We start from the raw sequence: 27,296 nt of genomic DNA on the forward strand, positions 1-27,296 counted from the left end.
TACTTTCAATTTGTTTATTTTGTCTATCAATATGTTATCTGTTCAAAAGCAAATGCACTGGTAAAAACCAAGGCTATCTATACCCTTATCTTAATAGGTTTATGGGAGAAATTATAGACATTTGGCAAATCACAGAAAATGTAGTTTTCCTTTATCACCTTTATTGAGGCTCTAAATGTAAACAATATATGTTATCTAGTAAAAAAATGTTCATGAGAAAAGTCTGTTCTTTGTATAAACATATTTTGTCTGTCTTCAACATTCTGACTAAAATTTCTTGGGGGTTTTGTGTGATTTGAAATTAAGGAGGTAGATCAAGTGTAAGGGACACAATTCTTACAAATCATTGGAATGTTTGTATTCCGCATTTTACTAAATCGAATAATTCAGCACCCACTATCAGTCACAGTCCTCTCAAGCAGCAGTTCATGGAGCAATTAAAGATTGGCGGAATAAACAATTAATATTATTCGGGTTAGCATTTTACATCAATCTCACGTAAGTATCAAAGTACAATGTAACTTGGACTGATTTCATTTTGCTTCAAATGAAAGCTTGATATGCTTAAGTGAAATTGAATATGACCAAGTTATGCAATATAACCAAACACTGGGTAGATAATATCCACAAACTATGAAGAGGTTTTTGAACAACAGCAAGTAAATGTCCAAATTTGGTTATGCAATCAAAATTCAATGCAAAAAAAAAATAATAACAATGTCTGACCCCTATGTTCTATTCTTAATAACAGTGGTCATTTTTAAATGGGTCAAAAATCCCAAATACAGTTTTGTGCAGTAATTTCATAGAATTCTGTCCAGTAGATTATGAGAAGATTAACATCAAAAATAGCAAAAGAAATGCCAAAAAGGGACAATAACTCAAACATATGATAAAAGATTTTAATGAAAATTTGACCACAAGGAGATCTCATTATGCTGTACACTTTTACCCCTTTCATCATTTCTGTACCCTATTCTGCAGTTTATTTAATTTTCTTGACCATTCCACAAACACTTCATTACAGGTTGTATTAATAGTATAAGGTTACTTCATGCATTTAAACATATGTAGTTCTAGCTGCTTACAAAGACTGAGTTGGGAGGATGAAAGAAGTACATGTATGGGATGTTAGGAGAAGCTGGCAACCGGCAAAATTGGATGGCAACTTGCTCATCTTTTGGTGACTACTCTATTTTATAAAATGGGTGATCTCTTTCAACATTTTCATCAGTCTGTCTGCTACATTTTTTTCTGCTACTTAAAATACTACTGACACCAATTCATTGCATACATGTACAGTATATTTACTGTATTTACCAAGGGAAGACTGCTTACATTTTATTCTCATAGTCAGTAACACCTACTTTAATACCTGTATGTCACATTGAAAGATTCAATGCATAAATTTACAAATACCAATTATGACTTGAATGACACAAATATGGCATTAATGGAACATTGAGTGATACCCATAGCATAATGGTGAAAAAGGAGAATAGCAAAAAACTTGAAAACTACATTTGGGATTTTGCTGAAAGTTGACCTTAACCTGTATTTTATAGTACTAAACAGCACTATTGACAAATAAGTGTGAAAGATTAATCAAAGTAACCAAGATTCGAGTGGAAAACAAAAGAATATAATCCAAGGATAAAGACTAGACAGGGAAAACAGACAAATATTACAAAGAACATGAAATACCAAAATATTAAACAGGTACAAAAAAACAACAGTAAATGAGTAATTCAGACTCTGGGACACTTAAAACTGGGAGCATGTTCCATACGAAAAACCATCAACTCCTGGCCTGGATTAAACAATACAATACCAAACGAAAGGTCTCATCAATGAATGTCCCATGTCCTTCCTCTTTACACATATAATTCTAACAACATGTCTGAAAAACATTACAACACCACTTAAAATATACAATACAAAGATAGGAGATGTGGTACTATTCGATCGCTAATAAGAGAGTCATCCACCAAAAGCTAAGCAACGAACAATTAAATTTCTACAGGTCACCACAAGGTCTTCAATGATGGACAACATCCATACCATAAAGCAGGCTGTAAAAGGCCCTAAAATGAATTAATTGATATATTATTCATGAAAGACAAAAATTACCCTAATCTTTAGAAAAAAATAACATAAAACAAATAACAATGAATATAAAAAAACCAATAATATAAATAAAAATATGTTAAAGATAAAACCTAACCAAAAACAGCTAGACTCATCAATGAGATAAAAACTTAAGTCAGTCAAATTTTCATGAGGGGAAGAGAAAAGGGGTAATTGTGGTTCTGCTAACACACTCTTAAAAACTTGGTACCATATGTATCATATAGGTAGGCAAAACGTTTTTTTTTCATATTTTCAAAAGTTTTCGACTTTCATTTATTCCCTTCCAGTAAAATTACCTTAATGAATATTCATGCAAAGCTTTGTTACATTCTATCAAGTAGTTACTGAGGAGAAAACATTTGAAAAACAACTGCAACAGACACATAGTGATGGCAATAGCTCACACAGCCAAAAAAACTTTAAGGTAGGGACAAAAAAATTAGGGTCAGTAGGGTTTACAGAAACACAGATGACCAAAAAAATTCTAATGTGAACATAGGCTGTCTAGGGATTACATTGAATATTAAAGCTGAAGTCCTTGCTCTGCCCTAGAAGTTTATTTGACAGTATCTTACATTCTGTAACTCGACCAAGAAAATCAGTCTACATAAAAAATCACATGCAAGACAGTAATAGATCTAAAATGAATACTCCATAGGATGGAGATGTTGTATATTACAACTAAGAAATGGGAAGTTGACAAAATTAAGCAGTCAATATTAGTCATGACCCTACAACCCGCCTCTTTTTTATTTAGATATTGAGTATAGGTTCAGTAGATTTCACTTAATTGCATAAAAACTCAAAAAACAAAAACATTTGCTATCTTATCCATGTAATAAATCCTCTTATTTGCATAACATATGGTCAGAAATGAGAAAAATGCTCTTAATTGCATAAAATCAAATATTTTTTTCAAAATTAACTCAAAATGTACCTAAATGGGAAAAGAACAAAACATTGTTAGTGAAATACTTCATTTTTCTTAAGAAATTTGTTTTTACAGTAATATTTTCTCTTTCTTTTGACTGGACACTAAAGCAGGAATCTAATTAAGATATGAGGAAAATTCAAAAGTATTTTCCATTGAAATGACAATTTCTGCTAATTGCATATTCCTGTCTTAATATTTTTTTCAGACAAATACGTTATTGGATTAACACGAATTCACTGCATATCAATATCTAAATCAAAAAAGAGGAGGGTTGCAGGGTCAGCGGAAATTCCGACTAAGCAGGGAGTGTATATAGGGTATGTAAGTCTTGTTCTATTTTCATTTTCTTTACCTGAATTTACAAAATAGAACGTACTGAAAACCGAAGACCGACCTGCAGTTTATTGTTTACTTCCGGGTACTCGAAACGCTGTATAACAATGCACAATCTTCTATTTTATGTTTTTTCTTAATACCTATATCATGTAGAAATAGATATTTGTTATTTTTTATCAGTATTTTTTAACACAAAAAGATGTTTTGCCCTCAACACTGAACTCAACGTTCTCTAAATGACAAGTCTCCATGCTTTTGAATGGTAGACTAGGACCCAATCTCGTGAAATCACAGGGTCACATGACGAGACTTACATACCCTATTTGAGGGTGAAGTGACTCTGTGTGGTCGAAACCAAACTCGTTCACACGCTCTGATATTTTGTAAAAGACAGAGTATGTGATGAAAAAACACACTTTCCAATATTTATCTTAAAATAACTACATAAAAAGTTTATTTTCGATCTGAGCATGTAAAAAGACTGACAAAAACGTCAGCTTTGATAAAATGTCCGGCACGAGCTGTCAAAATTTCCGGACCCTTGGACTGAAGTCACTAATTATAATCTATATTGAACTGAGTTGCTGCTATGTGGATGTTTATAAGGAAGTTTTCTCTCATTTATCTGTTAAAAAGAGTTTGGATTTGCTGTGAGTGTTTTTATAAACATTGAAAGGATTTTGATTAATACAGTACCAAATCAATATAAAAGATTAAAGAATGGCAACATGTTATTGTACATGTATCAATCCTAGAAAATTAAAGGGATATTAATACATTATTGTTCAAAATTAGTTTTTATTGAGACAAAAAGAAAAATTTCACTTGTTAGAAGGTTAATAAGATTGATCTGTCATTGAATGTTTATGAAAGTTATTGCAAAGAAAGAGAAAAATCTGCAGATTGGCAATGGTGCAATTCTTTTTAAAAATAAATTTGCTATGAAAATAATCTCCATAATGATTTCTAAATATACCCCTATCTTGTAAAAAGTGTAGAAAATTTAGTAAAAATATCAAATATTGAACTTTGAGGGCTATATTTACCTGAATATAGTGGTAATCAGCACTTGAAATCAAGTTTTGTGTAGATTTGAGCAAAAATTTCGATAGATATGAGGAAAAACTCATTTTCATTACTGCGGTTAAGGACATGTAAGCATTTCCCTATGGCAACATGGAAATTCCATTTTTTAGTATTTTTTTTGCTTTAGGTACCCTTTACTGGTCATGTTTTAATGTGAAAACACTGTATTTACAAATTTAAAGCCAAAGATATCACCTTTGTGAAAATTTTAAGATATAGGGTTTTTACATGTGATCAAGAAAAAGGGGGAGGCATGTCAGAAATAATTTTTTTTTTTTAAATAGACCAATTTTTCAGGCAATGATTACTTTTAAAGGCTATCTGTTTATTAATATTGTTTAAAAACAAGTAGTGATTGATTTTCTTTTTATTTGAAAAGTCAGAAAAAGTTCTTTGCAAATATTTAATGCATTAAAGTATGGTAGAATATTATCACTTTTTTGCTTGCACAACTTGGTTAACCTATATTTAAAAATCAAATATTTAAAAAAGTGCTTGTCACATTTCACTGGAACTTTGCAAATGCATTCAGTATGTGTATAGGAAGGTACTTGTATAGTTATTTATTTTTTCTACGACAAAAAATGACTCTTTAGGTTACAGACCACCAATTCAACCAGTGAGCATTTGGAACGTGCACCAAAATAGTCCTACACAGAAATTACCCCCTGTTCCTCATAGTGCTGTGAAAAAAGTTCTCATTTTATTTTTAAAAAATTAAACAGTTTCTGAAAGGAAAAATATTTCTGTACATTTTATAGATGCATTTTGCTTCTTGTGATGTGAAGTCTAATCTCCATAATGATTTCTGAATATGGAATCTGATTTTAGTTCCCTAAGAAAGCAACCAAATTTTGCACAAAATGAAAGAGCTACCTCCCTTTTTCAATGAATTTCAATGCTTTCTGTGTAATTTATTTCTCTTTAACCATTGCAGCTAATCAAAAACCAACATTCAATTATGAGAAAGGATGCATTTGCGATATGAAATCAATAAAAATTTTCAATATTTGTCATGTGCCACCCTAGTTTTTTTGCATGGATACCCTGTTAATAGGGAAGGGATCATAATTATATGGAGATAAGCAGATTCCTTCTCAAAGTTGTTTAAGTCAAAGGGTGAATATCAGAATTTTTTAAATGATCTTTTAAACTTGGACCATTTTTTTACAGTATAAAATAAAAAATTTTCACCTTCTAATTTAAATCATGTTTGACAAGTCTTGAGTTCTGTGGAATTTTTGGCCTATGATAAAGAAGATGGGCATTTATTCTCAACTTTGATAGTTTTTACATAAAGATCGGGAGATTTAATTCTAGGAATTTTTGAATGGTGAAATTAGAAAAAAAAAAGAAAAATACGTAGGTTTTGAGAATAAAATGTCTATGCAGAAAATTTTAATTTACTTTTTGTTATGTTTTCTACATTTCGTTCTCCTGTTTTTCTCTTAAATTTTCATTTTTTAGATCTCAATTGTTGTGGATTAATTTGTTTTCCTAAGACATATAGGAGTAGTCTGGTATCCTGTCCAAGCAGTCACTAGTACTTGAGCCAGGAAGTCATCATGATAATTCAGAAGTTGCAGATGTGAACAAAGTTTTAGGATAAAATGATAAGTAAAGATGCATCAGGACCAAGAATTTTAAAGGAAAATTATAATCATCACATACAGTAAATTCAACACGCGCACCTGTCCTAAGTGCACGTGAGTTTATTTTGATTTTGCCGCTTCCGGCTATAGCCTCCGTTCAACCGACCAATCATACTTAATTTCTTTGTCACCTGACAACGCCTTCCAAAAATAAATCACACGGCCTCGTGCTGAATCGGCAGAATACGGAATACAGGATTGCTGGCTTTGAGACCTTCTGTTACATTTGTTGGAAGAAACTTGCATTTAGAAATGGCTGATGGAAAGACAAGCCTTGCTAGAGATGGAACAATGCAGGTCACTGCTAAGGTGGGGTTCGTTACCGGTAATCTGGCTCAAACCAGAAAAATATCTGAAAACATGTCGGTCACCGGCACATTTGTTTACTAACAAAACGTTAAAATTAACACATGTTTATGCATTGACAACCCTTGAAAAGTATTTTTGATGTTGATGTAATATTTCATGAACATCAGTATATTTCTGTGATACTCAAAATTAAACTTTGAACTGATAAACCGATGCACACTAATGAAATTTCTTTCATGTCGGGTGGCAACTATATATATTCATGTCCATGCATGCCCTTGGAAAGTGCCTTTATTTGCTTAGATAATCTTGATTATAGAGTAAGATGCTAGAGTTAGACACATACATTGATTTTGTCTTGGATTGATCATGGCCAGATTATAGAAATCTGTAGCATATTAAATTTACTGAAGATTTTGGCCAACTGCATTTTGTAAGTACAGACACTTTACAGAGTGAATTGATTTTTTACAATGTGCATGGGCTTACCATAGTATCTCATTATACCTGTTGTCCAACATTAAAATATGTCTTACTGCAGTACATAAAACCACTAAACAAACATTTATATATATGAAGTTCCAGTCATCTTGTCTTGTAGTACATGTACATACCTCTTTCTTACATTACATGTACATGTCAATTTTAGCCTTTTTTTTGGCTTGAATTTCTTTAGTTACAGGTGCAATCACTGATAGTATTATCATTTCAGTTGAGAAGTGTCTGCAAAACGCATTATCTGTACTATTGACATTTGACCTTCATTTAATAAAATTCAGCTGCTGCCTTAGTAATATATTGTTTGCTGTCATGTTGCTGGCTTCATAACATGATGATGACCATGGTTCCAAGATGTTATAGTGTAAAACTTCACCTCCCTTGGTGTAGCAAAAAGCTTTTTATATTATGCTGATATGTTTTTTGATAGGAAGAAAGATTTTATGATTAAACAGGTTTTCTACCAGGTGTATACCTTAAAAAAATGTGGAATACATGTATAACGTAGGGTTGCCAGTTTTGATGAGCAAGCCAAATACATTAAGTGTGTCAAAGTTTTGGAAGATTTATGCACTTAATATTTGCTGAAAATTGCAAGTAATTATGGTTCTCAAACAAATTATGTGGGAAATCAATTCTGATGTTAATACATGTATGTGTAAATGCACTGATTTTATTCCCAGTTTGATAAATTGATAATAGTTTATTGTTTAATCTTAAATGATATGTGTTCATTGAAGATAAAATTGGTCTTGGATTGACATTTTCATCCAGATGGTGTTGTTTCCTTGACATATTCACCATACCTATTCTAGTTACATACATATTTTCATAATATTTTCTGCATTTTAGGAGGGTGTAGAATATTTGAAAGCATCTGGGAAGGATACATTGTTAGAAATGTCAGGTCTTGCTGACCCCGAGCCTTCAAAGAAACCAAAGATGGCCAAAGGAGTTACAATGGTTGGAACTGCTAAGGTATGAAGGAACTGAGGGGGTATAATTAGGCCTAAAAAACAATTATATGTATGTTTGCTGTTACACATTCGAAAAAATAAGGTAGGTACAGTGTACCAAAAATTTGTTCATATTGAGTCTATGGTAGAAATACTCTAATTTTTTAATAGTGTTTATTAAAAGATTTTTAAAAAAAATTAAAAGCGACACTTTTTTAAGCAGACAAAAATTAGTAGGCTAAAAAATGCATGTACTATAAGTAATCCAGAATAAGATAAACTAATTTATTATTTCCCAATTGGCACAATGCACTTGAAGTGTAGGATATGGTGTTTGAATTCTGTTAATAATAATGTTGATTAACTGTTAATAATTTTATCTTTATCTTGATCTCCTCTGTAAGATGAATCATTTAACTACAAGTTTTGTACAGATATTCCAAATTTCCAAATTTTAAAAACTGATACATTAAAAAAAAAAGCCAACAACATCACTGACTTGTGTGTTGTGAACCATAGGATGTTAATGTCAATAATAGGATAATTCATTTGAAAGAGTGAATAACCAAAATATTATCTCAAGTGCCAAATGCATAGATTTAACGAGTATACCAAACTTGTTCCGTGCACGAGTTAAATCCTCAAGCATTCTTGGTACGAGTGATAATGTTTTGGTTATTCACGATAACCAATTGATTATCCTATTTATTATATACATTTTCTTCATAATTTATCAGTATTTTCTGTGATTGGCTGATTGATATCAAAGTTGTAATGTTTTGGCTGGAGAAAGTGCGAGAGTGATTTTACCAAATTTATTTCACAGTGTGAATTATCGAAATTTATTTCACTGGGAACATTCGATAAAACACTGCTATCTGTATAATAACATGTGTTCTATATATGTCTACATAAGTTTTTTAATGAGTTATGTTCCAGTAAATTATACATATAGATATACATGTAATAGAATAATTTTTCCAAATATGATAATTTGTTGTGTTTTTTTTGTTTTTTGTTTCTGTTTTGTTTTTTGATTAGAGGCACACAGTAGAGATTGACATAAACAAAAAATCTATTTGCATAGTATGAATTATATTTTGGAGATATTTATTTTCTAGGAGGCAGAGAGAATTCTTGGAGATGACCGTCCAGATGCTGATGCACTTACTAGAGGGCAACAGAAACAACTGGAAAACATAAGTAAAGAGTCCCCTCCTACTCCTAAAAAAGCCAGACTGTCAAAAGACACTACTATGGCAGCCACTGCTAAGGTATGTCAAGAATGTTACAGGGATTGAGTTTATAGTGTCTATATTGGATAATACATGTTCTGTATCACATGCAGTATCAATCCAAGAGTGACCCCTATAACACCCCATGGCCCAAGGGAAAAAAGAATGGATATGGTGAAAGGCAACAGATACACCAGGTTATAACCTATCCCAAATAGTAAATACTTTCAGAGATCTTCAAAAGGTCTTCAGAAAGTGCCAACACACATTTAACACACTTTACAGTAAGCTCTAAAAAGCCCCAACAACAAAAGTAATCAAATCCATGGTAACAGAATGATGGCAAGCTGAAAATTCATGAAACAACTCATTAATGACCAACATCTCCTGACTCTGGACAGGCAATTGAAATCAACTGTGGGGTTAAACTAGTTTTGAAAGGCTTTTAACCACCCTCCTTTAATGCAAGGTCAAAAATGAACTGAAACAACATCCACACTGTAAAAGTCACTCAATACGGTATAATATACCACAAAATGAGATATCCACTCAAAGAATTGGGTGTAGTTCCTGAATACTAGCTGGGAACAAATAAAAGAATATTACTCTAAAGTGTATATTTGTTAAATTTTATTGTTATAACTGCTGGTCCATATAATGCCATTTGGACCGATAGGAAATTATATTGACTTCACTTTCAGATTAAGAATGTGACCTTGCATGTTTTCTCTTTTCTTCCATACAAAGATCCAGAGTAGTTGAATTTGTTTTGTATTAAAGTTGGGATTCAAAATAACTGCAAAAGTGGTAGTATATTACATGTAAATGGTCCATTTCTATTGTATTTTAAGTCATTGCAAAATGACCCTCAGCAGCCATGAACTATTTATTAAATGACCATACGTTTCATGTTTGTTAATATTACATATTCTGTGCACTGATGACATATTTTGACGTCATGTTTATTATTTTATATATATCAACATAACTTCAAGTGTGTTTCCAGAATGGGTGTAATATACATACTAGGTACTGGGATATAGGACTAGGGTTGCGATATATAGGCTTAATGGGAATGTTGGGTATGTGATATAGGGTTTTAAACAATCACTTAAACTGCATAGAAAAAATTGTATATTTTTATCAATGTATATAAGTTCTGTAGTTGAATAAGGAGTTCAAGCTTGAGACTGATTAGGTCAAACATAAAATATTTCTGTTTGCCGTAGCCCGATTGTTAAAAAAATTGGGTTGGTAGATACGTGTAGGAAAACGTAAATTTTTGCAGTTGTATGATAGAATCGCACTATTGCTGTCTGTAGATATTTTGTTTTTATTTGATACTATGATATTAGTATTTGGTATGCATAAAAATGTTCAAACCACAAAAGGAAGAATGGTATTGATTTAGTGGGTTATGGACCCAATTGTTTTGGAGTAAGATGTCAAAAACAAGCATTTCATAGAATCAAACTATTTTAACTCGAGTAAAATCGTATGGTTGCCTATGATGGTGCTCCACAATATTCTATACCTCAAAAGTCAGGCTGTGATTGATTTTGGGGTTATAAATTGAAACAGAAACAAGTATTTTCCTGATTTACATACAATAAATTGACTATATATTAATTGGATATTTTTAAACTGTACTGTAAGGTGCTTTGGTTTTAGAGCAATGAATTGAACAAATTAAAAATTAGAGGCCAAAAAGGGGCCAGAAATAATTCCTTTGCAGACAATAATTTGAGTAGACATCAATTGATTTTTTTTAAAATGTATTACAAGATGCCATTCCTCAATAGGAGTCTAGTATTGATTTTTGGGGTTAGGGACCAGTGACAAGAAACAAAATGACTTCTTTCTGATTTCTGTGTGATAACTCGAGTAAATGGGAATGTATCTTTTTGAAATTCTACCAAGAAGGAAGGTGTGGATAGGTTTTAAAGGTTGAGACTAGAAACATTTAAGTATTAGGCCCCAAAAAGGGTAAATATTTAATCTGTGTCAATTAACGACTGGGGCTATCACAAAAAAACATCAAAGCTATATTGAGTTTGATTGGTGTGTCCATACTTGGCCAATTGTTCAAGGATTCGGTCTCTGCAGTCATATCAAGCTGTGCCGTACACAGCATTTTATTAAGCCTCCCCCACGTTGGTGGGAAGACATATAGTTTTTGGCTTGTCCATGTGTCCGTCACAAAGTTTGTCAGCACAGCTTGTCAGCACAGCTTGTCAGCACAGCTTGTCTCTAACTACTGAACCAAATTTTACGAAACACTGCATGTAGCAAGAACACATATAATTGTGCATATTGTCAGGACATTTTTTTCCCCTAATTTTTGTAGGAGTTATACTGCTTTGAAATTTGTCAAAAATCCTCATACATGTAATTACTTTGTCAGTTCCAATGCTCTGAAACTACTGAACCGGTCAGCATAATTTCTGTGTAGCATGTCAACAGAATTTTATGAAGCTATTCTGTGAACATGTTTGATACTGCAAGTGGATCCAGTTTGCGGGATGGGGGGCGACATGTTTTCGCAGACAAAATCAAACTTTAATTGAGATTCAAATGTATAGAATAACTTTTTTATTGTATAGGAGGCTAAAGATTATATACTTGGAAAAGAAAAATTGGGAGATACAAGACAAGAAACCAAGAGGAAGGCAGCTAAACCAAGTCTGAAGAAATCAAATACGATAGCAAAGACAATTGCTGAAGGTACATTAAGTACTTGACAAAGAGCTGTATTAAAGAACAACTTTTTCTTCTCTTATGACAGTTATCATGGTTTTATGTGTTTAAATGTAAATTTACCCGGTTTAAAAGATCACGTCTTAAATGGTGTGATTTTCTTATGTCTGAATTTTATCTTAATTTACAGGTCTTGACTATTTTTCAGATTTATTGAGAACAAGGTATTGTTTGAATTTGGATTAAAAAAATGACCAAAAATAAAATCTGTGAAACTAACCCATACTAAGGGGGCCAGTCATACCGGCATGGCTAAGGGGTAGGGTTAGTAGGATGAGAAAAGTGAAGGAAACTTACTAACCCCCCTTAGTCATGACGGCATGACTAAAACCCTTAGTAGGGGTAAGTTTTACAAACATTTTTTTCACATATTTTCTTAAATCCAAAATAATTCCAAATTCAAATAATACCTTGTTCAATGAATATTAATTTTAACTTTCATTGAGGACTAAGATTTTTCTTGGAATAAATCATGACCATCTATGAACCTTGTTAATGCAATCTATCCTAATTCATGTGACAAATTTTAATGAAGCTTTGTAGGAAGGATAGGATTTCTATGTTGATGTGCATGAGGCAAGGTAGTTGCAATGGGAGATAATCCAACTGTAGAAAGTTTACTTGGTTTAAGTATTGCAACCAAGGTATAACTCAGTGAGATCACTGATGGTTCTAGCTTGCACTGCTATCATAAAATTTGGCAAGTTTTGTACTTTACATTGTGTTCCTATCATTGCCTATGAAATATTTATGAAATGTACTATATCTTCCAGCTGCTTGGACTGTACCTGATATTGATGTCAATGAAGGCAGGAAAACCCGATCTCAGGCCAGGGGTGGCAGTGAAAGCACTCCAAAACCTTCTATGAAACGTGATGGCACCATGCAGAAAACAGCGAAAGAAGGGAAAGCTTTTGTTAAGAGAGGCAAAAAGTCAAAGAAATAAAAACCATATGTAATCAGGACAATTTAATTTAACTATCCATTATTCATTTTATTTTACATGTTTGTATTTAACTTCCTATCATATTTTTTATGCTCTTTTGCAAAGCTTTTGTGTAAAATATTTTTCTTTTTCATGTCGCCATGCTGTTTATAGCTGCACTAACATTTTTATCAGAAATAATTGGATTTTAGTATAGTTACATGCACCAAGTCATTTTAACTTTGTTAAGAATACCTGTCATTATTAAATGAGATTGTACAATAGGTTAATAGTGTACAATTTTAATATGTGAGTATATAACTGATGTATTGTTCATAAAATGTTATGGTTAATCATGAGTAAAATGTAATTGTTTAATCATGAGTAAAAGCTAGTTGGTTGTTTTCACAAACTTATGTGGTTCTCTATCATTTTATTCAGAATTATGCTTACATTTTTACAAATTTGATTCAGAGAGCTTTTCAACAAAGGTCCTTGTCAGTAACCTCTCCTTGTCAGCACCCTCTCCTTGTCAGCAACCTCTCTGTGATCTGATTTACATGGTAGTTTTGCTTCTCTTTCTTGAATTATTTTTCATGGTTTAAAGTCTTTAATCAGATTTACATTGCAGTTCTATCAGCTCATTGCTACATTCAATGTATAAATGTTGTATGTATGTATCAAACTACAGAAGGCAGCAATATTCCATAATTCCATTACAAATTGTATATTTTCTCTTGTTGTATGTGTTGTCAGCGGAGCACTGCCATTAGTATTCCTGATCTTCTGTTTGAATAGATGTTTTAGATTTGACACAGCTTTTTTTTCCATTAAATGATACTAATTGACCTTCACTAATTCTGCTTCTGGTTATTCTGGTAATTGTCTGAGACACACAAGTACCATGTAACAATGGAACACAAATCTGGTTCAAAGTGAACAAACCACTCGTGGGTCTCAACCAATAGTGGAACATAAATCCTTGTTCAAAATGAACAAACTACTTGTGCATTTCAACCAATAATGGAACATAAATCCTGGTTCAAAGTGAACAAACCACTCGTGGGTCTCAACCAATAATGGAACAAATCATGGTTCAAAGTGAACAAAACACTCATGGGTCTCAACCAATAATGGAACTTAAATCCAGGTTAAAAGTGAACAAAACATTCATGGGTCACAACCAATATTTGGACATAAATCCTAGTTCAAAGTGAACATGCCACTCATTGGTCTCAACCAATAATGGAACATAAATCCTGGTTCAATGTGAACAAACCACTCATGGGTCTCAAACAATAATGGAACATGAATCTGTGGTTTTAATTTGTCATTTAATGGAAAGCACCCCTGGTTCTGACATTGGTTGTTAACATCATACTGTTACTTATTTTTATTGCAATTATTTTGTTTATCTCCTTCCTTTAATATAAAAATGTTTTATAAGCAATTTTTTTAATAGAGCTTCATATTTTGTAAATTTTCGTTTTTTGTGAAGTATCCAGTTATTGATTTTTCAAAAATAGAAATGTTAAAATTTCCATCTTTTAAATGATTGAAATACCTGATTTGAAAATTTAAACCCAAATGATTATCTATGAAAAAGAGATTGGTATGTGATGTCTGAACTTAGCCATGTAATTTTTTTTTGTGATTTGTCATTTATCGATTGACCATCAAAGTGTGTTGTGCAATTTTGGTTCAGTAGATATTCAATTTGATTGCTCATTGATCATCAGTCCATCAAATATTTGCATGGGTTGGATTAGGGGTAGTTAATATTTTTAGGTAGCAGTCTTTGTAAGAATCATGCAAATTCTGTTATATGTGATACACCCAAAAAAAGGCTACACATTTTTATTTCATTATTAAATTGCTTTATGGACCTATTTGATGAAGTGTTTAATCATGCGATTCAATCTATCTTAGATCATTTTTAATTTAATATCAAAAATTAAAATATGTAGAATTTCCAACCATGTATCACATTTCGCATGATTCTTATCTGGAGTGCTACTTATTTGAGATTGTAACATAAATTGGCCACTTTTCTATTGTTACACAGATCTTACCAACTAATCAAACACATTTCCTTTTTTCACCAGTAGATAATCATTACATCATTATATAAATTTATGTATTTACAAAGAGAGGGTACAAGTGAAATTGTTTTTCAATGTTTATCATTTTTTCTCATCTGTTATTACACATATTGGATTAGTGTATAAAATGAACAACTGATTATATCTAATTACATGTATCATTTTACCCAAACATGTGTAAATAGCCATGTTTAAGAGTGCTTTTCTCAAACAGAGTGTGATAAATACAGAGAGAATTTTCTAAATTAAATTTGTGATGATGGGCTCAAAATTGTAAGTGCTCTGAGTTTTAGTAAATTGACATTTTTACCCATGAAAAGACTGCTAAAATATTAATGTGTAATGGTTGTTTTTTTTTCTTTTTTACACTTGTTTTCTGTGACAATCTTCTTGTAAGGACTTTGTTGAAGAAATTTTTTAGGAATTTATCATTTTATTTGTGTGATAAGTTTGGTACCTGTGATTTTGTAGTTTCATCTAATTTAATAAAGAAAGTTTTAGTAGTAATCGGTTGTGTCTCTGTATTCTTCAGTGAATTCAATCCGATTTCAATTTTTATCAAGGATAAGTAAAAGAAAGATATGCCCTTAGCATTAAGTTTGTCCTTCATAACTTCACTCATTGGTATATTGTCTACTGTTCTGTTTTATTCCCGATGGTTCAGTATATAGATAGTATTTTCTTTCTTCAAACTCAAACCCTACTGTGGAAATATAACTTTTTTTTTAAATGACCAAGAACAATTTTTAGTTAATGAATGGTATGGTGGATGTTTAATCGGTAGACAATCTGTTTCATTGGAAGATAGTCTTCAGTCGCCTTCAATACAAAATGTAAACATTTCCTATTACACAATTGACACAATTTTCTCAGATTTTCATGGAAAACTGCCTCAGTGGTCTCAGAGAAGTGTACTCGCCTCAAGTGGGGAAAGGTCACAGGTTTGATCCCACACAAGACTGCTTCTCTAAAAATGGCACATGTAGGGGATAAAGTGATGACTGGTGGCATGAATACCTGTGGGCTGTTGCTTCTGTCAGCTAGTGCAATAAAGATAAAGCTCGGCATGTCAATTTAAAAGTCAATCTTGCATCACTCCTTTTCTGTAATCTCCCATACAACATTACAGAAAACTAGGAGTAATGCAAGATAAGCTTTAATTAGATTGCTCAGTGAGGCAGACTAGTGCAAGGCTTTGTTTGATTGGTCAATCATTCTCGTCCTGAAATGTAGAAATATCTGTCGTAGTAATCAATCAATCAATATCATGAAAGAAAAAAGGTATAACACAACCCGAATAATTTTGCTGCAGGTTCTGTACCATGAAAGAAACGGCCTTAAATTGGGAGAGTATGGCTTTATAAGAATTTAAAACAAAGTCATCTATTACATTTTGTAGGAATTGTTAATTTCTTGACCAATTTGAACTGAATTTGATTAAAAGTCTATGAATTCTTTGACATTCTAAATTAAAATGTGTTTATACATGAATAAATGAATTTAAGAAAAGTACTGCTTTTCTAATGGTTTAAAACATTTGGCCCCTTAATGCACTGCAGTAGCCACTTCATCTGGGAACAAGGAAGATTATTAGATGTGCACCAAATCAATTTAGGTTATTACTCAATGAATATTTATTACATTCAGTTCTTTTAAAATGTCTTTTTCAAATGACTACAATCTTGTGATGTGTCAAAATTTAAATTACAATCATAATAAGCATTATCAATTGCATCAAGTTTGCTCCAAAAACATCATGGTTAGGAAACAATGGGACACATTAAGATTTTCTTTTCACCTAAATCAAACTTTACCTTAAAGATCCATACAAATGTATATCAGATCAGAACAAAAATTGCTTAATACAGTATTAATGTGGAAAGGGGGGACAATTCAACATGGCATATTGTTTGCATGACCAATTTAAATAAGCCTGATTCAAAGTCCGGCTTTAATTTTACTGATTTATGGTTTTGCACATGGTAATAAATCCAGATAATTTTAATAAGACTTGACTATGTTACCTGTTACAACATCATGAATCAACAAACTCCTGGTCATTAGTAAGATTTAGACAGGTGGATGGCAGACATGCATGAAAAAAGTTTTTTTTGCATGAAATCATTATTGTGAACAAAACATCCCCAACTGCACCAATCAGAATGAACTGTATGACTTAAAGTCCATTAGACACAGCTATTCATTCACTTTTAACAAAAGAAGCAGTTTTTAAATATATTTAATAACATTAGTATAAAATGAATCTCAAATAATATTCTCATGTACAGAAACTATTTAAGAAAAAGTCAAATCACATAAGGTCCATTACAGATAATCACAGAGCCCTCTGGGACTCTAAAATTTTCATAAACTCAACAATGGTTCGTGACAAAGAATCATCAGGGTGACCTTCGCTTGCTACAACAGCTTTCCTTCCAAATTCTTTGGCCTGAAATAAAATATGAGGGGAATGCAAAAAGCAAAATCAAACTGCAACTACTGAAACCCTAGTTTCCAAAGATTCTAAAATCAGACCCACAATTTCTATTTTACTACTTTGTGTTCTCTCTACCATTTACTTAATACTAAATGCATGTGTCCATACTTTGAGTCAACACCAGATTCCAGAAATGTTTGTAAAAAGTGCAAAGAATTGCATTCATTCAGTCAGACACCTCCAAGTTTTTCTTATGATTAAAGATATAGATAGCCTGCACTGAACTGGAAAACAATGTGTCTGACAATTCAATGATTATTTCTCTATAATTTTTCACTTTTTCTAACTCAGTGGCATAATTTTTGGTTTTATTTGATGATATCTTTAATTATTCATAAAACTGTATCGCACTACTTTCTTTTAATGTAAATCTGTTACATACTCAATTTTCATAACTTGCATATTAATTTTTTTGTTAGATGAGCTCAGTACCACAAAAGTAATTAAAAAATACTGATCCAATCAGGAGCTTGTTTCTACATGTACCACAGTACATAATTCAAACATAAGAACAAACCTTTGAAATATCAGTCAGAATAAAGTATAACATGGCTAGTGCATGACTGATAGTAGCTAAATCTTGTGGCTGTCTATTTTGTTGATGTTCCTGCATATCATAGATTGCATTTAAAACCTGTATTGCTTCAGCTTCTTGGGCTTCATCTGGAAGCAAAGGAGAAATACTGAAATATGTCACATTTGCAACAAAAAAATATGGCATCAATAGAACACTAAGTGATACCCTACCATGAAATGGTGAAAATAACGGGAGGGCAAAATGTTAAAAAATGGTCTAACTATGAAAATTGAACTTAACCTGCATTTTATGGCACTAAACAAAGCTTTGAACAAAAGAATACACAGGTTCATTACTGTTCACATTTCATTATATCAATTCAATATCCCTACTATTTATTTGTGCAACTAATTAACTGTAAAACATGCATGTGGGAACAATTTCTCTGTGAAAAATTTTTGCAAATTTTTCCTACTCGTAAAATTAGTGAAAATAAATCACTCAATAAAGTTTACAGTACTTAAAAAATATTTTCACTGATCAGGTCAATGCAGCTGCTTATTTATGCAAAATATCTAAAAACACCTTGACCGTTATTTTCTTACATGAAATATAAGAAACATGATTTGCATGATATGAAAGTATCCACATGCATGTTGCAAAGATATTTAAATCATAAACTGCTCATGACAGTATCTTCTTCTGAATTAATTTGGATTTGTAATAATCTATGCATAGACTAAACTTTGTTAATTACCAGATTAAATAAGTTATTTTGCTGGAAAAGCTATACAAGCAGATACAATATACATAATGTGCCCTTTCAAGTTCTATTAAGTTAAGTTATTTTTAAATTCATCAGTGTAAAATAAAACAAGAGGCTCCAAGGAGCCTGAATTGCTCATCAGTATAGTTTTTTTTTATTTTTCAAAGGCAATAACTCTAACAAGAAGTTGTCCAACAATTTTGACTTAATGAAGACTTTAGTGCAACTTATCATAAGGATCATTTCATCAATTGAAAGTTTCATTCTATCTAGTCTAATTTTCAAGATATTGACTGAAAACTGCTAAAAACATAACTTTTTATATTTCAAGGGCAATAACTCTAAGAAGGAGTTGTCTGACAAATTTGATCCCCCAATGTATTGGCTGAAATCTATAAAAAAAAAAACAAAAAAAAAACATCTTTTTTCACCTTTCAAGGGTAATTAAGGGAACCAAGGTTATAGTGGTAATTAAAAGAATGTAATCCAGGGACAAAGACCAGACATGGAAAACTGACATACACAACAAAGGACATAAAGTAACTAAAATCATACATACAAAGTAACAAAAGCAAATGAGCAACTACTACTCCACTAAAAACTGGGAGCATGGACCAGGTGCACTGGTAGGGTAAGCGTCCTCTGCTTTTCTAGAAACACCTGCCAAGTTGCTCAAAAGTCAAGTCTGGGGTAGACAAACGAGGAAAGGAAAACTATAACCCATTGAATAAACCAGTTTTCATGGTGCAGATGGATACACCGTAACGATCCACGAGTTCATGATGACAACCATAAAACTTCTGTAGGGATGACTTTAATCTCGTAGCAACATAACCCTGTTCCAGAATCATATTTGTTAGAGTTCTAGTGTGATACAAAAAGTCTGCATAGTTTCGGTAAGGTCTGGCATAATGTATGAGTTGTGATATGAACACTCCATACACAGGTGCTGAAGGATGTTGCCACAGATGAAAGGAAAGTTGACAATTTTGAATGAAAAGTCATCACGTTTGTCATAAAGTTTGGTCAATAGTTTTCCTTTACCATCAATTTCTTAGTGTAGGTCAAGATATGAGGCTGACTTCAAGGGCAATAACTCTTACTAGGAGTCGTCTGACAATTTTGATCCCTGGAGACTTTTGTAGGCCTTATAATAAAGATCATTTCAGCGATAAAAAGGATTTGGCTAAACCTAACAGTTTTGGAAATATATGAGAAAAACTACAGACCGAACTGTTTGTCTTATTTTAGTAGCAGTGGCCATGTTTTTTGATGGATCAAAAATTTCATGTCAGATCTATCAAAAATACCTTAAGGAACATTCATACCAAATTTGGTTCCAATTGCTCAAGTTGTGTCAGAGGAGAAGATTTTTAAAAAAAAATAACATAAACAATAGCAAAAAAACATCGAAAAATGGCAATATCTCCAACATGGCTAAACAAAATAATGCAAAAATTTGATCACAGATAGATCTCATCATGCTGAAGATGTTTACTTATGTCAGAATATGGCTAAACCTAGCAATTTTGGAGGCATATGCAAAAAACTTCTGTCAGACCCCTATGTTCTATTTTTTAACCATGTTTTTTGATGGATCGAAAATCCCCACATCAATTCTATGCAAGATACACCAACAAACATTCATACCAAGTTCGGTCCAAATTGCTCAAGTGGTGTCAGAGAAATAAAATTAAAAAAGCAAAATGACATCCAAATAGTGCAATACCTCCAAAATGGCTTAACAGATCAAAACTCATGTGGCCTTTGGCCAGGTTAGCAAAAAAAAAATATATTACCATTTTTGGTAATTTTTTAAAGTTATTGTACTAATTAACCCAAAGGTTTACCATATTTGAAATAAAGAAAAAAATGCAGAAATTCAGTCCCAGACTGCATAGACTTGACAGACGTGGAATGACTTTGTCACTTATTTTTAACGTACCAAGAATATCTTCTTTCTCATCAGAAGATTCAACAATCAGTGGTCCTATCCCCTGTGGTGTGTCTGGTGTTTTCGTTCTGATTCTGACAATCTTTTGTAAATGGTTGTACCATATATTTGAAACCTATAATAGGAAACAAAATTTGCAAATAAAAAAAATGACTGAACCTAACTAAAACATGTATCAAAAGGACAAACACAGGGAAAAAAAATGATAACAAAAAATAACCTCCAGAAATGTTACTATAGATATATATGTATGAGTCCTCATTACAGATATACAATTTTGAATGTAGAGGAATTTGTGTAAAAACAATTATCAATATCTTTATGTAAGACTAAATTTGTAAGAACCTTTTTTGTCTGAAAAACACAGACAATCTTCATATAGTCTGAGAGAATACCATCAACTCAAAAAGAAAAAATCATGGTGATATTAAATTGCCAATATACATGTATACATGTGATATCATCAAGCTCTGGTATGCATTGCCTTAAATGTATAATTTTCTGGATTACATGAAGTCCGGTTTTTTTTTCTTAAATTTCTGTGGAAGATATAAGATAACATGAAGTGGAAGATCTGTGGTCTTCCTGTAGTCATCCTACAAATGTAGGTCTGACATCTTCAACTGAATATTTGCAATTACCACAAAAAAAAATTCATCATTTAAGTACCAGCCCATATAAAATTTAGACACTGCCTATAGCAGAGGAGATTCATTGTGAAGAAAAACCCACCAAACATACACTGCTTTTTTGGTCTACAGAATATGTTAGATTTTTAAGTAATGATAGTCCTGTCTGTATTTTAGAGAAACCATATCAAGAACAATAACTCTTGCAATGTGCCATTTTCATACACCATCTATATGATTTTTATCTTGAATGTGCAACAACCGAATGACAATTAAACTAAAATTGGTTATATTGTCTGTAACTGTTTCTGAATTAAAAAAACCATTTTCAATTTGATTTCTTATTTATAGCGAAACAAGCTCAGGCTCTGAACTTTGTGTATCTAAGTGTGTAATAATGATGTCTGTCAGTCTGTCTGTCTGTCTTAAATAAAAGTGGATTAGATGGGTTTATCATATGCATGAATCACCTCATGTCATGATTTTTATAAAGATTTGTTGTAATTCATTTTCAATACTAACTTCATCTACTGATGGTTCTCATTTTTAAAAAAGCAGGTGAAATCCATTCAGAAATGTTATACCAAAGTGATGTTATAGTATAGCAGTGAAAGAGATTAAATTTTAGAAAAGAACAACAAAGTTCATTTAGAAAATGTGCCAATATGTTTTTTTAATCGGCTGACATAAGTAAAAGAAATTCTGAACACTTGAAAAAGGAAATCAAACATTTCCTTTCTCTATTAGTGTCTGAAGTAAAGTACGAGGACTGTGTTAAACCTTTCATTAATCTAAGCACAATTAAAGAAAGATTTAAAACCTACTGCAGACAGTATTTGTCCTTTCATTAAAGTCATGGTATTTTTGTATTATCAAAAAATTTCTTGTTACAAGCCTGAATAACAATTTGTACAACCCAATACATCAAACATGAAAACGATGTGACAACCAGATTTCACATTATGCTATGTATGCACTATATACCTGTCTGTACAGGGAATCAGCAATATCCATCCTGCCTTGTCTAAAGAAAACATTTGCCATATGGAAGTAACCTCCTGATGTCCTGATGTCATCTGTACCAAACTCTTCTGAAGAATGGTAAATCTGTGAACAGGAAACATTTAATAACATCTATGGTTCTCTATGATCTATAACAGTTAGAAATTCGTGGAATTCCTGTTGTCAAATCAACCAAAAGTTCATCCAGAATACAATGCTTTTTATGTAAATTACTGGGGTCAATTTCACAAAAAGTCTACCGTGTAAAGTTGATGGTAAGTACTGACGTCACAATAGAAAATATCATTGTGACGTTATACCTACTATCAGTTACCACTGACTCTTTTTTACGAAATTGACTGCGATATTTTATTCTACTTGGATGCTTTTATTTTCTTTCTTCATATACCCCAAATTCTTTGAGTTCCCCACCCTGAGGTTAGTTATCAACTAGATCTTGATTCCATGAAGTATAGTAGATTTTTAAATGCATTTAATACACATTTAGAAAATATTGTGTGTATTAGTCATTGTGATTGTGTCATTAAAGTCAATGAAACAAATTTTATTCTTGCGACTGTAAGAAAATTTCCACCTTAGTTATGGCTTAAATTTCCATAATGCAAATTTCATTTTTGCAATTTTAAGTTGGCTGCATTTTTCACAATAATAAAAACATTGCAACAATTTCTTCTGAATTCACAGTAATGAAGTTAAATCTGTTTCATTAAGTTGAAAGAACAATTTAGTTGAATTAAACAATGAAATTAGTAATTTAATATTTTGTTGCAACTAATTTTCAATGAAAATACTTGAAATATTTGCAGGAATTTCATAAAAATAGTTCACTTGCAGAGGTATTTTTGACATCTTTGATAAAACTGAAAAAATGCATTTGATAAATTCATCATTTTTTTATTGATAATTAAAATTAATTAATCTGATAATGCCATACATACTAATCATCATAACATATTACATGTAAAATAATGCCACACAGTACTGCCAGCATCCAGTAAAACGATGATAAATAGGAGTTTCTGTAATTTAAATTTAATTGAATCTTACATCATCTGCTAGCTGCCTCAATGAGTCATCATATTCTCCTTTCGCAGCATACAACAATCCCAGATTTCTGTATAGTTTAGATTTGATAGCATTTGAACACGCTGGGGTTTTTAAGACAGTCCACTGTGCCTGGGCTAAATATTCCTCTGCCTGTGACAACCTTCCTAATCCTGATAATAAATAGAAAGATTCATATTGTGAAGTGAGTATCATCACTGGTGTACATAAAATCAAAATACACTATGATAACAAAATAGCATATTAATGTGAGATGGTGTCTATTTTGTTGCATTTTCGTACTTGTTTGAAATTGATCTAAATAAATTCTGTCTTAATTCTTTCCTCAGAAATTTGCAATTATTTTTATATTATGACAAATTGTAGTCAATATTTCAAAATTGATAATAATTTAATAATAATAATAATAATTCAATCACACATTCTTTTTAAACAAGAGAATTGCAAGAATTACACAGTCTTTTCACTGCTAACAAAACAGTGCTTTTGGAGTTAGGAAAATGGGAAAACTACAAATGAAGATTAACTTTTCCAAACTTAACAAACCCTTTCAGGAATCAAAGTTTTCTTCTTGCCAAAGTGAGAGTGTAACATAATGAACAACTTTCCCAGACCACTGCCCCAGATGATGGAAAAATCAAATCCTAGATAACTATACAAAATTGTCAGAATAAAAAAACTTTTACAACATCTACATTCACCAAATGAGATGCCATAATAATTGTTTTTTCTTAAATCATACCTATACTGGCTTCTCCAAGAATAAGATATGATGGTACAAGTTCTATACTATCCAGTCCATGGACATCGATAGCAAATCTAAGTGACTGCATTGCTGCTGGTACTGCTTGCTCATGGCGACCTTCAAATAATAACTTTTGTCCTGTTGTGCGTGTTAGGTCGATCATTGTAGTCTGAAATATAAAAGCAAACTGATCATAATCTCAAAACACTACAGTCTGTAGTCAATGACGGTGAGTCATCTCAACACGCATAAATGTACGAATATTTTCTGGGACATGAATTACACCAATAAGTATCAATATTTTTTTGTTTTGATTATTTTTGTGTGTGATTTTCAGCTTTCTGTGTGAAGAAAAAATTCTTCTGTGTGAAAAATACAGAGTCTGGAACATAATATACATGAAAATGTCAATTATAAATAACTTCTGGAATTTTTTATTCTATATCAGGATTACTCTTAAATACTGATTTATAACAGAAATTACCGGTATCAAAAAGCTATACTTTCAAAAAATTGCCTATCTGAAAACTGAAATACATTTTATACATGGTTACCTTTTTCACCAATACATGTCTTTCTCTTTTTTGTCTTTCTTCTTCTGAAGGCAGGAAAGGAGCTGCTTGCCTCAAAGCTATCAAACTCTGGCATATTTTTTCATGAATTCCAACCCAATCTGCTTTTTGATGTTCAACTCCACTACAAATAAACAAAAAGACTCCAAAGATCCTTTTAAAAATGGTCTGTTTGCATGAATTTAATAACATAACTAGATACAGTACTTTGGCTGTAAAAATCCCAATTTCAAGAACTATGTTCAAGATACCAGTAGCTTTCCAAAGGAACTTAACTTGATCATGTCTAACAATAATAGAAAGTGTATACCTTTTACAACAGAAAATGACAGACTTCCGTCTAAAATTCATGACAAAAGAGATGATTTAGATTTTTCCTATTGTTAATTATCCATTTCTAGATGGTGATCTTCCTGAAGCAACTTCTTATGGTATTGACATTTCACAACTGGTCGGTTTTATTTGTAATTTAATCAAGGGTCAGTTTGAATATAACAGATTCCTCACACTCAAAGAAAAGGTTTTGCACCAGGAAGTATTGATATCACAAACTTCTAAAATGTTTACCCAAATTTTTTCACTGTTACAAAACTTTGATTATTGAACAAATCATTGTCTATTCTTTGAACCTTCTTTACACAAACAGAGGTATATGACCCCCTACTTGCCTCCCTTCGTAAAAACTAAGTCATGTTTTTATCTTGCACATCTAAGTACATGATTATACTACTCCAAATCCAATCTACTGGAACTGTAGTGACTGACTATTTTTATTCAGGTAATTTCTATGGTATGTCTTTCTATACATGTATATGTCCTGAACTGTGAACATTCATAGCTTACAAAAAGTAGTTTACATTTGTTGAAGACTTTTTGGTGATCAAGGTATGTGGAAGAATTTATTATTTTGGATTTACATGTACATGTAGGTTACAAATTTACATGTATATACGCAGGTCCAATTGTTTCATTTCACGATATCCTTTCTTTTTTTTCCATCAATAAAAAAAAATACAAAGTACATTGTAATAATTGAAACATCTGTTAATTACAACCAAAATACACAACCATTATATAAAGGAACTCAATTTCTGCAAGCTTCAAGGCCTATAAATCAGCATGTTTCTTTAAATATTAGTTAAATTTGGAGATTCCAGATTTTTAATGAATTGTTAATATTGCCAGTAGCCTCAGTTAAGGCATTGTAACTAAATGAAAAAAAAAGATATTGCTTAATTTCAGTATTAATTCAGATCCTGTCCAAAGCTACATACATGTAACTGCAAAATACAATATACATGTATATTTAGAAAATATCATCCATTTAGAAACAACCATTAGAAGAAATATATGAGAAGGGGAAAATATTGACACTTGGCAGGGTTTATCCTGAAACCATTCTATTTGTGCAGTCAAAATGCATTGACCATATTATATATTTACAAGTGATACATCCATGTATATCACTTTTTGTTGTGAAGTCACAACTTTACATTGTTTTAAAGTTGGCAGGATGTTGCCTGTTCCAAATAAAAAAAAGTTGCTTTTCTTGCTTAAAACATCTCCTTCCTTTTAAAATTTTGCAGTATAAAGACAAAAACAGTGTACTGACTTAATAAAAACTTAGGATACACTAATTTGGTTATAACCAGTGAAAATTTTTGGCACAGCCTCACATTTTTCCACAATGCTACTAGATCCATCAACATAGGAAATAAAGCTCTTTCATGTGCAAAGTCAAACTTATACTATGGTAAATCCTCATAATTTAATAAAGCCAATGAATGGCTATAAAAATAGCTTCGAACATGGTAAAATTTGTCTAAAAATCGTGTTCTCACCAATAATACGTCACTCGACATTTTGTACATTGCAGAAAAGCTGGTTTTTGACACAGCTCGCAACACAAATTTGTCCCTTTCGGGTTAGCTAGCGGATTAAGCGTCATGTTGCTGTTATTAGTGCTCTTTACATTTCTGACTTCCCCAGTCGTCCATCTTTATTTACAAGTTGTTGCTATGCGGTGTCGGTTAGACTTCTTTCATCTGGACAACGATGTAGTAAGTCAAGGGAAACAACTCTATCTAGTTGACGTTGCTAACTTACGGATTTCTCGGGTCTCTTCATTGAATACGGGTTTATTAAATATTATCAAGGATTTGTAGTCGTAAGACCAGGGACATATATTAATATTATGAAGTCCCTACGTAGACTACACTAGTAAATGAGGCTAACCAAATGATAAATATAAATGTAATAGATGGATCATTCAATGAAAAATGCCGTTCAAAATAAAGTAAAAATAATTGCTCTTGATCCATGTATAAAGATCATGAGACAGGCAACCATAAAGATAGAAAAAAAATCTGTTAGATGTTATCAAATTGAACATAGCATATGCCATTATGATAGCTGTGTGCATGTAAAGAGCTTCTTAAATGCGACAGCAATTTGAAAATTCAAGCTATGTGACTTCAATTAATTTGAATATATACAGTAGTGACATACTTGTATAGATATATGATGTTTCATCTTTTTCGATAATTGACATCCATCTTAAGATGTTAAGATTTTAAGAAATTACTTAGAAGTCCCATTTATTTGAGAT

At 31.8% G+C, this 27,296-nt stretch overlaps 2 protein-coding genes across 2 annotated transcripts; one reads left to right on the forward strand and one right to left on the reverse strand.

Moving 5' to 3' along the window:
• The first annotated feature begins 6,271 nt into the window (after positions 1 to 6,271).
• Positions 6,272 to 15,427, forward strand: LOC148601186 (uncharacterized). Its single transcript, XM_088554835.1, has 5 exons — positions 6,272 to 6,447; positions 7,798 to 7,923; positions 9,023 to 9,175; positions 11,740 to 11,860; positions 12,667 to 15,427. Exons 1-5 carry the CDS (start codon positions 6,391 to 6,393, stop codon positions 12,837 to 12,839), a joined length of 630 nt encoding a protein of 209 aa, XP_088410961.1. The 5' UTR covers positions 6,272 to 6,390; the 3' UTR covers positions 12,840 to 15,427.
• Positions 15,428 to 17,143: 1,716 nt separating this feature from the next.
• LOC148601187 (zinc finger MYND domain-containing protein 12-like) lies at positions 17,144 to 26,713 on the reverse strand. Its single transcript, XM_088554834.1, has 8 exons — positions 26,530 to 26,713; positions 24,671 to 24,812; positions 24,114 to 24,285; positions 23,354 to 23,523; positions 22,268 to 22,390; positions 20,646 to 20,769; positions 17,935 to 18,080; positions 17,144 to 17,369 (listed from the first exon to the last, which is right to left on the reverse strand). Exons 1-8 carry the CDS (start codon positions 26,634 to 26,636, stop codon positions 17,256 to 17,258), a joined length of 1,098 nt encoding a protein of 365 aa, XP_088410960.1. The 5' UTR covers positions 26,637 to 26,713; the 3' UTR covers positions 17,144 to 17,255.
• Positions 26,714 to 27,296: the final 583 nt, after the last annotated feature.

Source organism: Perna viridis, chromosome 12 (genome assembly GCF_037379345.1).
Source record: "Perna viridis isolate PV_CMFRI_1.1 ecotype Kerala chromosome 12, ASM3737934v1, whole genome shotgun sequence".
Taxonomy (NCBI): Eukaryota; Metazoa; Mollusca; class Bivalvia; order Mytilida; family Mytilidae; genus Perna; species Perna viridis.

Excerpts from the sequence above, each read along its gene's own strand:
- LOC148601186 (XM_088554835.1), top strand. The coding sequence starts at position 6,391 with ATGGCTGATGGAAAGACAAGCCTTGCTAGAGATGGAACAATGCAGGTC. Across the intron at positions 9,176-11,739 it reads CTATGGCAGCCACTGCTAAG|GAGGCTAAAGATTATATACT; the intron begins GTATGTCAAGAA and ends TTTATTGTATAG. Across the intron at positions 11,861-12,666 it reads AGCAAAGACAATTGCTGAAG|CTGCTTGGACTGTACCTGAT; the intron begins GTACATTAAGTA and ends TATATCTTCCAG.
- LOC148601187 (XM_088554834.1), bottom strand. The coding sequence starts at position 26,636 with ATGACGCTTAATCCGCTAGCTAACCCGAAAGGGACAAATTTGTGTTGC. Across the intron at positions 24,286-24,670 it reads GACATGTATTGGTGAAAAAG|ACTACAATGATCGACCTAAC; the intron begins GTAACCATGTAT and ends TTTATATTTCAG. Across the intron at positions 18,081-20,645 it reads TGAGAAAGAAGATATTCTTG|ATGAAGCCCAAGAAGCTGAA; the intron begins GTACGTTAAAAA and ends CTTTGCTTCCAG.